This window comes from Ictalurus furcatus, chromosome 13 (assembly GCF_023375685.1).
Source record: "Ictalurus furcatus strain D&B chromosome 13, Billie_1.0, whole genome shotgun sequence".
NCBI classification, from domain to species: Eukaryota; Metazoa; Chordata; class Actinopteri; order Siluriformes; family Ictaluridae; genus Ictalurus; species Ictalurus furcatus.
Genome location: NC_071267.1, coordinates 17,145,463 through 17,159,173, shown reverse-complemented (window position 1 = coordinate 17,159,173; position 13,711 = coordinate 17,145,463). Strand labels below are relative to the sequence as shown.

At 37.2% G+C, this 13,711-nt stretch overlaps 1 protein-coding gene across 1 annotated transcript; it reads left to right on the top strand.

Moving 5' to 3' along the window:
* Window positions 1-212: 212 nt before the first annotated feature.
* c1qtnf1 (C1q and TNF related 1) lies at window positions 213-12,728 on the top strand. The gene is made up of 4 exons (XM_053640198.1): window positions 213-403; window positions 8,553-8,728; window positions 8,925-9,043; window positions 10,609-12,728. The coding sequence occupies exons 2-4, from the start codon at window positions 8,553-8,555 to the stop codon at window positions 11,157-11,159; spliced, it is 846 nt and encodes a 281-aa protein (XP_053496173.1). The 5' UTR covers window positions 213-403; the 3' UTR covers window positions 11,160-12,728.
* Window positions 12,729-13,711: the final 983 nt, after the last annotated feature.

Genomic DNA, 13,711 nt, shown 5'->3' with positions numbered 1-13,711 from the left:
TTGACTTTAATCTGGTGCCTCTCTTTTTCTCATTTCATCTCTCTCTGCTTTCCCTCCACCCTGTCTTTCTGCATTTCCCCATATTCCTCTTTTAGGCTTTTTATTATTCCTATACTTAAGGATTCTTCTTTTTCTTCTTTGTGCTTGTGTTGTTTTCCCTTCATCACTCCCTCTCGGCTGTATCTGTGCCCCTCCCTCAATCCTCCTCCCTTCCTGTACACTCTCTCTCTCTCTCTCTCTCTCTCCTGATGGCATGCTGGGTTTTGGATTGCAGGAGGGAGATGTCTCACACAGTCTGACATGAAAACACACTCTTAGAGAAGAACAGCAGCATCCATAGTGCAAAACAAAGACGAAGAGGAATCATAGTCAGCCTTTAGCTTGGCCTTTTCCAACTTTAGAGGTAGGTGTTTTTTTTGGACAATGTATGAAATTTAGTAACATCATTGAATAAGTGTGCATTGGAAGTTTGGCTTTTGGATGGCATGAGTGATTTGAAGCAGCAGTCTGACTGGGATGGCTCTTTGTTAACTGAAACTAGTTTCGTTGTAGCACAAATGCACAGTGGTTGTTGCATAAGCTCAACAGTGTGAGATATGATATGTGATAAATGTGTGGCAGGAAAATAACAAATAACAGCATCATGATTTAAATTGTTCCATCCTGTTCCGTTCTCAAACTTTTTTTTTTTTTTTTTTACAGTTAGTGATTACTTTAATTGTTAAAAAAAAGCACACATACAAAACAACAACAAAAAAATGCACATTATTTAAACATATACAATAATATTTGCCTGTTTATTGGAACAAGAACTTTCAAATGAAAATTGTCATTAGATTACAGTGGACATTATTTATAGGTATAATAACTTGCATAACTCCTCACTTTGAGACAACTCATGCTTTGTATAAAGAATAGTAAGCAGCACAGTAAAGTATCTACAAAAATCAAGCTGCACAACAAAAATAAACAAAACAGATCTGTGTTCTATTATGATGCAAGTCTATAACAATACAGTGATTCATTGATGAAATCTCTGGAATCTCTCGTAACTGCAAAATAATTAACTGAGCCACAGGCATGCATGAATCTAGGTCAAGAATTCTTTAGGCATGCACTCATCAAGCCCAGTTCAAATTGCTTTATTATTGGAAGAGGTTTGTGCAGACAGGCTCGAGGAAACATTTCACTGATCTGTGATTGTCAGTGGTGTATGAAACTCAGGATATTCATCATTTTAAATATGTTTCACCTCTCACCAAGCAAAATGAGCACGCAATTCAAAGGTAAGGAGTGAATGAGTAAAACTTGACTATCATTCTCACCATATCTTTACCTATGTCAAATGGATGTGTCTGATCTAATTTATCCTCCAGAACTACTGCTAGTATTGCCTGTTCTTCTGCATCATTACTGTATATAGAGACCACACTGAGGGGCTGGGGATCTTCTAAGGTCATGTGGTTTCACTCAGATTTGTTTACATGGGTTAGACGTGCAGTAATGTGCCACATGGACTTCAAAAAAGTTTTTCTTGACTCTTGGCTTTAATGCAAAGCTCAGGAGCAGATTTAGCTCTGCTTCCTCTTTTCACCAGTAACAATCACACAAGACATAAGAAAAGCAATGTTGGAATTGAATTACTGAGGTTGGAATGATTTGTAATCTCTGACTACAGTTTATATCACAATGTTTTGTCACTCAGCTTCACATACAATAGCACCTTTAAATATCCATTCACAGACAGCAGATGTTTTTGTCTCTGCTGTTCAGCCTTACAGAAAAAGTCACACACATGATTCACATATGAATGTTACACAGGTCGTTTTTAGACACTTCACATGTTACATTTTATGCATTTTTCACACGTGGACTCACATGTACTGTATGTGTTTTTATTTCTCCAGACAGAGGTGTTTCATATGATTCATTTATTTTCACTTTAATTTTTTGACATATAGATTATGTGGTTGTATTTTTCATACATGACCACATATTATGCACATAATGTCACATGAAAAAACACATGCCGTGCATGAAATGGGTGTCATTTTCCTATAAGAGTTCCTTGCAACTGCAAGAGTCTAATCTGAGGAAATGACATATGAAGTGTCATGTCTGCTAGGAGAGTAGTGGATATTGTCATCTAAGTTATACTTGAATACTAAGATGACACTTTTGAAATAATCCTTTACAATACATTTTTCCTTTGTAAGCTTTCCTGTATAGCCATAGTTTTCACTACATATCATAGCAACACAACATATAGACATGTTGGTACACATACTACCATAAAATGTCCCATCTTTTTCTTCTTACTGCAGTTTGAATTGTAGGGTGGGGAAGAATGAAGTCTGCCAAGACGGCGAGTGCAGGTGTGTGATTACCCCAGAGAAAACAAAAGGAAATTTACTCCCTTTCACCCTCTCTCTGTCTGAGAGTAGCTTTTCTTCTTGCTGAGTTTTTATTATTTTTTTTCTAACAGCATTGGAGCATGAGTGCACACTTAAGGAAGCATTTCTATCAGTAAAGTGGTGGCTCTTATGAGAGGATGTTCTGGTGCTCTTTCATCAGGCACCTAGAGCTATACACGCTATTAGATTCTGCATTCAAGATCACTCTAGCTGATCGTTCAGTGAGGTATGGAGGTACTGGCTATGTGGTGAATGAAGTACAGGCATAGATAGAAAGTGAGGAGCGATTCAGGGAAGTTTGGTGCAGTGAGCAGAACCCTGATCAGATGGAAACAGGGCATATCACATGGCTGTGGGTTCTAACAGCCCATATCAAGCAAATCTAATGCAAATGATGGCTCCAACAGTGCAAGGACACTAGGTCATATTATATATAATTCAGTCTGTAATGAACTGGTCAGGGATGCAGATTTCATTGTTTACAATTCTCCAATTCAATTCTTTACTGATAATTTTTTTCAGTGAAAAGAACAGCAAGTGTTCTTGTTTTACTGCACAGAGCCATGGTTTTCAAACTTTTTGCAGCCATGGACTCCAGTGTTTAAAAAGAAATCTGTACCCTTTTAAGATTGCACCACAGATTTATAATTTTAATATTCAAACGTTTCAAACATTAGGCATTTTAGGCATATGGGTTTCATTATGTATTTATGGCTGCACCTTCCACCTACCGAACCCGAAGACATGGCACTCAAAACTTTTCTATCATAATACCATCACTTACCCCTTTAGTTTTATTAAAATTGCTGTAGGGTTATTACTCTTTAGATTAGTAAATGAATAACTACCTTTACAAAACCCATTTGTGCGACTGGTGTAATTTTAAAACAATTTAATAGGCCAGTTTTTATATGTACACCCTTAGAGAGGTTCTATCGAGGACCCTAAAGCATTCTTCATTTTGTTCCTCTGTGCAAATTCCTAAAAGGTACTAGGTACAGTAGAACCCAATAACTCAGGGTTCTATTTTTAGAAAGTGTTGCATGTAGAACCCTTTAGGAAAGTAAAACTTTATTTAAAAACCCTTGGATGAAATTAGTTTTAATTTGGCAAAATGGCAAAATAATAAATGTAACAACTTATGGTCACTGTCACAGTAATAATAAATAAGTGTAGCATGCCCGGGCCTTCATGAACAAAGCAGATGCAAAAAACAAACAAACTTTTTATCCATTATTTGCTTCTGTTGTTGACTTGACTAGCTCAGAATCAGCACAGTAGAATATAAAGGTGTGTAAAATGATCTGAGGAAAGGAGTTGGTTGCTGATTATTTAAAGCTTGGCATGGTGTTGTGCAAAGCAATAACAATCTTATGTAAGACATTTATGGTCAGCTCACAGGACATGTTTATAGAGCCAAGCCAACTTTTTGGCTGGAGTGAAGGCACCACTGAATGACGTGCTGTATGAGTAAACATCACCTCCAGACCTTTACATCCGCAGGAAGGAGAGAGGATCTGAATCAAGGATATCAGATATAGAACTGTAAACATGACTGAGCATGAAAAGGGGGGACAGGCAAATTAACTGGACAAACTGCAGAACAACAAAAAAGAGATGAAACGCCACACACACACACACACACACACACACACACACACACACACACACACACAAATTGTCTGAATTGTCTGTCTGATCAGAGATGAGTAGCAATTGAGGGTCACATGACACACAAGTGAGCATATCAAAAGATTAGTGAGGGATTAGTGCACCCTTCAAAGCAATGATCCACCAAATGCTTTGAACTTCCACAGGTTCGAACCCCATGGTACCTCTCAGACAGTATTCTTACACATCACATAGGGTGTTTTATTGTAAACACTATGAGATGCATCAAGCATGAAAGGATTACTATATGGCTTACTATACAGCATGTTATACACTCACTGGCCACTTTAATAGGAATGCTTGTGAGCTCACTGAAACTGGATAGTTGACGATTGAAAAAAACATCACCTGGTCTTTTTTCAATCTTAACTAACTGCCCAGTATTGGTGAGCGAGTGCCCACTGCAGCCTCAGATTCCTTTTTTTTGTTGACAGGAGTGGAACCTGATGTAGTCTTCTGCTGTTGTAGCCCATCTGCCTCAAGCTTCTGTGTTCTGAGATGCTTTTCTGATGACCCCGGTTGTATAGAGTAGTTATTTGATTTACTGCAGACTTCCGGTCAGCTCAAACCACTCTGGTCATTCTCCTCTGACCTCTCTCATAAAGAAACCCCAAAACATTTCCAGACCAGAGACGGTAAATGAAATGACAAATGTGTGAAATGGATCAGAGGATCTGCTACAGAAGCCCAGCTAATTCATTTTCAGAAAACTAGTGTCACTGAAATGCAGTCAGTTTTTTCTTCTTCGTATGTTGATCTGTTCCGGTGAAGTATTTTGTGAGTATTTGAAGTATTTTGTGAGTTCATTTATTTTATTATTCATCAAATATCTTGCTGGGTCCATTTAAGATAAGATAAGATTAGATAAGATAAAACTTTATTAATCCCCCGTAGGGGAAATTTAGGTCAACATAGCAGCACGAAGGAATATAAAAGAACAGAACAGACACAGTGACAGTGACAACAGTGACAGTGTTGTCAGTTGACAATCGCTGTGATATAAGCTGTGCAAAAAAAATAAATGCACATATTTATTTGTTTGTGAATACAATGTATTGTCAGCTTTATGTTCTAATTGTTTTTTTCAGTTACAATGGAGGGTTTTGTTTAGAGCCATGTGAATGTATGTCCATATTTGATATACTTGTGCTGAGAAAGTAATGCTACTTACAGAAAAACATGTGAAATGCATGTCCTCCCTGTTTGTTGGAGATTTTGCAAAGAGCTCTTGCTGAAATGTGACCTGGCACAACTGTCATACTGTCAACCTAGTCTAAGTGTGTCATTTACTTAGTCTGTAAATCTGCTGTATTTAGTGTCTGCTGAGCTAGAAACAGTTACAGTGCCCTGCATGGTCTTTTTTTCCATTTCTTTCAACTGAGGAGAGAAGACAACATCATTGCTGTGTATTTCTGTGTACAGCCCAGACTGTTTGTGTTAAGTCTCCCACATTACTTGCTTTGTCTACATCCTGGTCATTACTGGCACAGTCTTAGTGTTGTGCATTAGGCTGCACTCAGAATCAGTGCCAGCTGGAGAACATCCATACAGTGAGTCAGAGGCAGGAGTGCCTTTGTCACATGTAACTATTCATTTATTTAAGTGATCCAGCAGTAGCTTGTGCTTGAAAAACGAAGGGCTTAATAAAAACAATAAATCTATATATGAACATTTTAATCAAGCCTATTCCCTGTGCACTCAGTTTCCAATTTTCTATGCAAGGAAATGCATACATTATATTTATCATTGATTTAAAAATAAATATTGATGTCAGCATTGTAAGGTACACTGTGAGTTCTTGTCTCTGAGCTGTTATACCATTTTAGGACTTTAAAAACCCTTTTAGGCCAGGGCTAACACTTATATGGCATCCTGAATGCTCCAGATCTCAGGATAATTTACAGCCACGGCTGTAAAAAAATGTGGCCGCATCCAGAGCTTTGTTCACCAGCACGTTCACTCATGCAAATTCCTCTCACCAAGCCGTTTAAACAGTCGACTAGACAGGAACCAGGCTGTGTATTTTTATTTATTTATTTCTTAAGTACACGGGTCTGCTTTGAAACAGCACATCAGAAAACATCAGATGTATGGAACTGACCTTAGGTTAATTGCCACTATTCAAACAATTACTCAAGTGAAGAAGTGGCAAGTGGACTCTCGATGAGGTCTAAGACAAAACCAATGAAGTGCTATTGTGTAATTGTTGAGGCTGGTCAATCAATCGGCCAAATGCTACTGTCAGAGTTGTTTTTCCTCAAGGTCACAAGGCCTTTCTGAGAGGACCACATTAACCATTTCTTTATTTAGAAAGAGAATGTTCCTTAGAATTGGTAAAGGAAAAAAGGAAATGGAACAGAGGCAACAGTGAAATGTAAATGACGAAAAAAAAAAAGAGTTAGATATTAATTTTACATCATTCCCAGAACTATCTGTTAGAAGCTACTAAATAATTTTGAGTTGCCCAAGCTGTGTTGAATTCAAGATTCTTTCAGTTTAAAACCGAATTTATGATTTACGCCATTACATCGCTAGCTTTATAATCCATATCTTACAACACTGATCTTGCATATACACTTCTAATTGAACCGTGGTCAGTTTAATTAATGTAAAAAGTGTTAGCTTAACAGTGGAGCTCATTCTAACAGTCTAACGTTTCTCGTTTCAGCAGACACTACTCATCCCTTCACACCTCCTTTCAGTCATTTCCTACAGGATGCTATTTAGGATGCCAAAACGAACATTTGAAAGTTTTTCATTCTTTCTGCAGTTAATATATTAAGTAACTAATCCAGGTCATTTTACGAACTTGATTTTTTTTTTTTTTGCAATTCTCATAAATTCTGCTTTTAAATGTTGCACACCTTATGAACTCGATAACACTTTGCACAAGACTTAAAATTATGTCTCTGTCTGACTTCATTTTCAAATCCTAAAATACCCTTTGGCGTTAATTATTTGACCATTTTTGATGTTGAACTATGATCTGTTTTAAGACTGTCTTCACTGCTGCTTCTACATTGTAATTTAAAAGTGTCTGATCTAAGGATGAAACATTACTCTGGTCATGCAAACAATTAAGCATTGCAATACCACTAGCAAAACATTCTAGTGTTTCTGCATTTGTAGTTTGAAAAGAATAGATAACAAAAGAAATTCAACAAAGCAGGTCCAAAACCACTTTAACCTGATACAGGAAGATCTCAGACTGTTTTTGGAATGGTTTGGATAACTGAACCATAATTACTGCCACAGTTATTTAGATGACAATCTGTTGTGTATAAACAGCATGATGCACAATGATGAAAAAAGAACAGAACTGCACACAAAATTCCTGGTTAAAATGTAGTCACTTGTCCGAAGTTTGTAAAGTCTAACTTTTCTCAGATGTGCAAAGCTGATAGATATGCACTTATCAGCCATAACATTAGAATCACCTACCTAATATTGTGTAGGTCCCCCTTGTGCCACCAAAACAGCTCTGACCCGTAGAGTCATGGACTCCACAAGACCTCTGAAAGTGTACTGTGGTATCTGGCACCAAGATGTTAGCAGCAGATCCTTTAACTCCTGTAAGTTGTGAGGTGGGTCCTCCATGGATTGGACTTGTTTTTCCAGCGCATCCCACAGATGCTCGATTGGATTGAGATCTGGGGAATTTGAAGGCCAAATCAACTCTGTCATGTTCTTCAAACTATTCCTGAACAATTTTTGCAGTGTGCCAGGGTGCATTATCCTGCTGAAGGGGGCCACTGCCATTAGGGAATAACATTGCCATGAAGGGGTGTAGTTGGTCTGCAAAAATGTTTAGGTAGGTGGTACGTGTCAAAGTAACATCCACATGAATGCCAGGACCCAGGGTTTCTTAGCAGAACATTGCCCAGAGTATCAATCTTCCTCTGCTGGCTTGCCTTCTTCCCATAGTGCATACCGGGAACACCCCAAAAGACCTGCCATTTTGGAGATACTCTGATCCAGTCACCTAGCCATCAAAATTTGGTCCTTGTCAAAGTTGCTCAGATCCTTACACATTCCCATTTTTCCTGCTTCCAACACACCAACTTTGAGAACTGACTGTTCACTTGCTGCCTAATATGTCCCACCTCTTGATGTCATTGTAATGAGACAATCAATGTTATTCACTTCACCTGTAAGTGGATTTAATGTTATGGCTGGTGTATATCCCAGAAAACTATAATTGTGGTGGCCAGAGGTGGTTTTTACCAAGTATTGACCCAGGTTCTACCTCGTATTGACCCAGGGAGGTAAATACCTATGCAACCAACAAACGTCTGTTTTTTTTTTTTTTTTTTGGTTTAATTTAATTATCTGTTTTATTGTGTTACAATAAACATATTTTGCCAATTCAAATGTTAGACATATTGTGTATATTCAATGGCAAAAACCCCAATAAAGTCCCCAGTTAATTTTTTGTAAGGTTTTAACAGACTTTTACACACGTAACAGATGGCCCGGTTATGCAGTCACCATGGGACAGCTGTGCCAGTGGTGAGTGTAGGATTACTACTACTGATGTGTGCAACATGGACCGAACCATACAGGACCCCTTACAGTGAGACAGACAGTGATCAATATGACCCCAGAGATCACCATCAAAACACAGACAACAATCGAGACACCGGGTATCAGCAACATAACACTAAACATTTAATCCATAAGACCATGAATAGTTTACAATCCACAACTCAACAAATGAATGGAATCCATTCATAATATAATGCAATAATCTAATGCAACCTCCTTATTATACTGGCTGCTAATGAAGCTACAGTAATAATGATAGCAAGCAAGAAGGTGATCAGCTTTTCTCTCCTGCAGTGACAGCAGGACGACCGAGTGCCGGCGATGCTGTGACCCAGGAGAGGAGCCTCTCCAATATGGCAGCACTTACCCACAATACCAGGTGGTTCCACAGATAAACATCACCATCCTTAAAGGTACAAATTTTATACATAACCATAATTTACTTAACTGCACAGGAGTGGTTTAAGAGACAAAAAAATATTCTAAGTATATCTTCAGGCAAGTGAAAATATCTTGAATATGAGCAGATTTATCTCATATTTATTATTAGGAAATTATTATAAAACGTATGATTATTCAGCCACTTTATAGATACTTTTATACAGTTTAATCTTCAAAATGTTTACATCTTTAAATTGTCAGATCATCCTGCTTCTTTCTGGGGAAGAAATGCTTAAAATAATTTCTAAAAACAGGGCCAATATTTAATAATCATATATTTGGTTTATTGTAATCTTATAATAGGAAAAACTACATAAATATGACTATATTCAAGACATTTTACTTGCTAAGATTTTTATTTGTTCATTCTTTTTTTTCAGTGTTCATAATGCAGTTCATTCTTAAAGTGAATTAGCTGCCATAACCTATGATTTCTTTTTTCACTTATACTGTTGTAACCATGTATCTGTAAGCTTATCAGGATGTTGTGTGTGGATGATCGCATAGGTGTCACCAGGGGGCAGTGTTGCATGAAGCAAACCAGAATTTACAAAAAATGGGAACGTGAAATACAGCAGTCTCTTATCCATAAACAAAGGAGAGTTTTGTTCCACCAATGGAATAATAAACAAAAGATATCACAGCTGTAACTTTATTTTACAAGTGCTGGGGGAATAAAAGAGCCTTATGTGATCAATGATAAACCAAGTCATTTCTCACTGGAAGCATTTTTGAAGTGTGCATTCTGTAATGAGCGATATCAAGAGGTTACATATTGAAGCACTTCAGTTAAATCCACAAATTTAGCAATCATGGAATAATGAATGCTTTCAATATAGAAAATGGAGCTACATCACATACATTGTGTCTTTACTTGGAGGCAAGAAGAAAGAAAAGTGTACAGTCCTGTAGAACTTGTAGCTTTCCAGATGCAAGGTTTTTGTCATACAGGAGACATTTTATTAGACACCACCCTAAGAAACTAACAGCATGAATAAATTTATATTTATGGAAAGCATGTTTCAGCAGTTTCTGTACGGTTATTATGTATAAGTTTTTTTTTATATAATGAACTACACTTAAAAAAAAAATGGTTAGGACATCAACTGCGTCCCCCTCAGTCTATGGTAGACAGAAAATGTTGGATGTGACAAAGGAAAACTTATGATGTATTTGTGGCATAACATTTTTGGGTATGCATCTCCTGCCTTAATCAATTGCCCAAAGCCTGGCTGATTCACAGTACCTAGACGCATTGTTAGCACCTCGTCACGCTTACCCATAAATCCCCTCTCTGCATTGTGATGCAAATATGCTTCAGTGCAGAAATATAAACCAGCCCTCAGTAGGATTGTGAGAAGTACGGCTCAGAAGTTGCAAAGGCTCCTGGAGTGACAGTGGTTTTGGATGTGACCCACATACTTAATGATATTTACTTTGCATTTTTATGCACATTAAAAAAATGAAATACAGAAACATCTTATATCAATGCTTATATTCAAACCTGCAGCATATTAATGTTTCCTCTCCCACTCAGGGGAAAAGGGAGAAGCTGGCCAGCGTGGACCCTATGGCAAAGTAGGCAAGACAGGGCAGGCAGGCCCAAGAGGACCCAGTGGCTTAAAGGGCTCCAAGGGCAATATAGGAACCCCAGGAGAAACCTGTAAATCCTACTATTCTGCCTTCTCTGTGGGCCGAAAGAAAGCGCTGCATAGCAACGACTACTACCAGACGCTGGTGTTTGACACAGAATTAGTCAACCTGTATGGCCATTTCAACATGTTTACAGGCAAATTCTTTTGCTATGTGCCAGGAATTTACTTCTTCAGCCTCAACGCGCACACATGGAATCAGAAGGAGACATACCTGCATGTGATGAAAAACGAGCAGGAGATGGCCATTCTGTATGCACAACCCAGTGATCGCTCTATCATGCAGAGCCAGAGCCTGATGCTGGAGCTGGAGAGAGATGACGAGGTGTGGGTTCGACTCTATAAGGGTGAGAGAGAGAATGCCATCTTCAGTGATGATTTTGATACCTACATCACATTTAGTGGCTACCTCATCAAAGCCAAGAGCGAAGGTTAGCAGACCTCAGTGATGTATTAGCAGGTGTAAAATACATGCCTTTGCATAGAGCAATGGAAATACCATCTTATTGCTTATTTTATATGGACATTTATATGGACATTTAGTATTTATAAAAAGTCCTTCTGGATTTATTTAATCTGAGTATAAAGTATACAGAGACAGGGTATTATTAGGGGTGCTGAGAGCATAAAGCTGAACCAAGGACCAAAAGAAAGTGTGGCTTATGACCTCTATTACTCTATTATACTCAAATATTTATTTTATTAAGCTTAGCTATGAAAGAGAGTAGGGTCAATGTGGGTTTGTTTCACAGGTTAACACAACACATGTCTACCTGTCTTTATTATGGGTTTGGTGCTTCATCTTGCACTAGTTGATGGGATATATCGCAAATGGTGCTCTGATTAAGTACGATGCAGTTCGATGGTACTGTTGAACAATCACATATTATCTGGAATAGGAGTCTATAATAATTGTATTTTTGTATTATTAGTAATTCCATTCACAGCATTTTTACACTCAAATAATATAATCAATGCAAATACATGTAGAAATTTTAGGCAATATAAAAAAAGAGATTTAACATTAAGGTGAAATGCTTTATTTATGGTTTGTTACTTTAAAAGTTTGTCAAATCCCTCCTGAAAATGAAACTTTATGACATGAGACAACTCAGATCTCACGGCACTTTACAGGAAATACTTAATAAAAGATGAAGTGGAGGCCTCAGGAGGAGGCATTTTTATTGTCAACAGCTGTAAATGTTCTTCTTTCTCTCACTGACATTAATGGAAAGTGAATCCATGGGTTACAGGCCAGTTATTTAAACATCACTTGAACTTTTCAAATTACCAATATGATGTACATAGCATAGTTATCAAATAAAAATAAATAATAAAAACAGCTGTAAGTGACACTTTTTATATAAACTGGTGTTATATGTGGGAGTATCTTTATTATTTACACTGGCATGGGTGGACTATGAAAAGTGGCCAAGTACACTTGACCCAGAGGAATGTTTCCTGGCTGAGAAGTTTGTAGATATATTGGGGTCCAAATGCTTCACACCCTGTCTGCTTAAAGATAAATGACAGCAGTAGCACTTTCAACAGCAATTCCTTAACCCACTTAGTTGAGATGCAGACATTTGCCTTTGAGTTTAACTGCTGTAAGTACAGTACGGTAGCTTTAATCTTGCGATTATCATTGACAGATTGATAACAGTCATTAATGACCATTGTCAGTGTGTGTGTGGCATGCTCACTTTCAGTTTTATTATAGTCATTAAGACATATATTATGATAATGGATCTCAGCTATGCACATAACACATGATGAGTTTAATAGCATGTGGGTAAACAAAACCATGATGCAGTCCAGATGTCAAGGTCTTTGATGCTGATTCTGGTTTTCACAGGATAGTAAAAAAAAGAAAAGAAAAGAAAAAAACCCTCATATGACACAAAACTGTCTGTAATTACAGTGTTTTTTGTTCCATCTTGTTTTAACTTGTTTTTTAAAAAAATATTATGTGCACTATGGAGACCATCATTACAATAAACAGAAATCGTTTGTCACCCTCTTGTGGTTACTGAATTGATGACAACACATTTTTAAAAATACTGCTCAGTGTAAGATTAAATAGCTTTATGCTTCACTAGGATGATCACTATGACAATCAGTTACAGATGATCTAGCAGGCTATTCATTGTACTCCTTAAACACAACAACAATGACACAATAAACGTGTACCTTTTTCTTTATTCAAAACATGAGTTCCTTTTCTTTATTTAAAACATTAGGTTAGATTGTTCATTCATTCACTCAGTTGAATTCACTCACTCAGGATTGTGGTATAGATCCGGAGACTATCCTGGGAATACTAGGCATGAGGTGGGAATACACCCTAGATGAGATGCCAGCTGGGGTGGAGATTACTTGAGTAATTGCAATTTATTACTATACTTGAGTACTGTTTAGAGCTAGTTATACTTTATGTGCGCATTATTGAAATTCTTGAATACCTGTACTCTTACTTTCTAAGAAAAGGACACACTTTACTCCTTACATTTTTATTTAGTCCTTCATAGAAAGTACTTGTTGCGAATTTGAATATGGATAAGCCCCTGGACTGTAGTGAAGATGAGCACCACTGGGTCGACCTCTGTAAAAATGTTTCAATATGCTGTAATAAAGAAAGACTCGTATAAAATGGAGGCTTCTCCTCGGCCTCCGTAGAAGGAGTGAACTCCATCTAATTTGAAAAAGCATGTTGAAGTAAGTTGAGCTAATTTGCTGATGTTAATTGGCCATGTTTTTAAAAAAAGTTGGATTGTTGTTATTTGTAGGATATTTTACATCTGATTTATTCATAATAAAACCATGTAACATTAGTAATGCACATGACCAGCAAACAGACAGAGACTGAGTGATGTTTTCAATCAGAAGGATGTAGTTGCCTTAGATACATTTTTAGATTAATTTACTTTTTACATGAAAACATCATTTAAACTGAATGTAACCAGTTAAAAACATTTACTTTTTTACTTT

Coding starts and splice junctions, on each gene's coding strand:
- c1qtnf1 (XM_053640198.1), top strand. CDS start 8,553: ATGGCCCGGTTATGCAGTCACCATGGGACAGCTGTGCCAGTGGTGAGT. Junction 8,729..8,924: donor GACAACAATCGAGACACCGG/GTATCAGCAACA, acceptor TCTCTCCTGCAG/TGACAGCAGGACGACCGAGT. Junction 9,044..10,608: donor AAACATCACCATCCTTAAAG/GTACAAATTTTA, acceptor TCTCCCACTCAG/GGGAAAAGGGAGAAGCTGGC.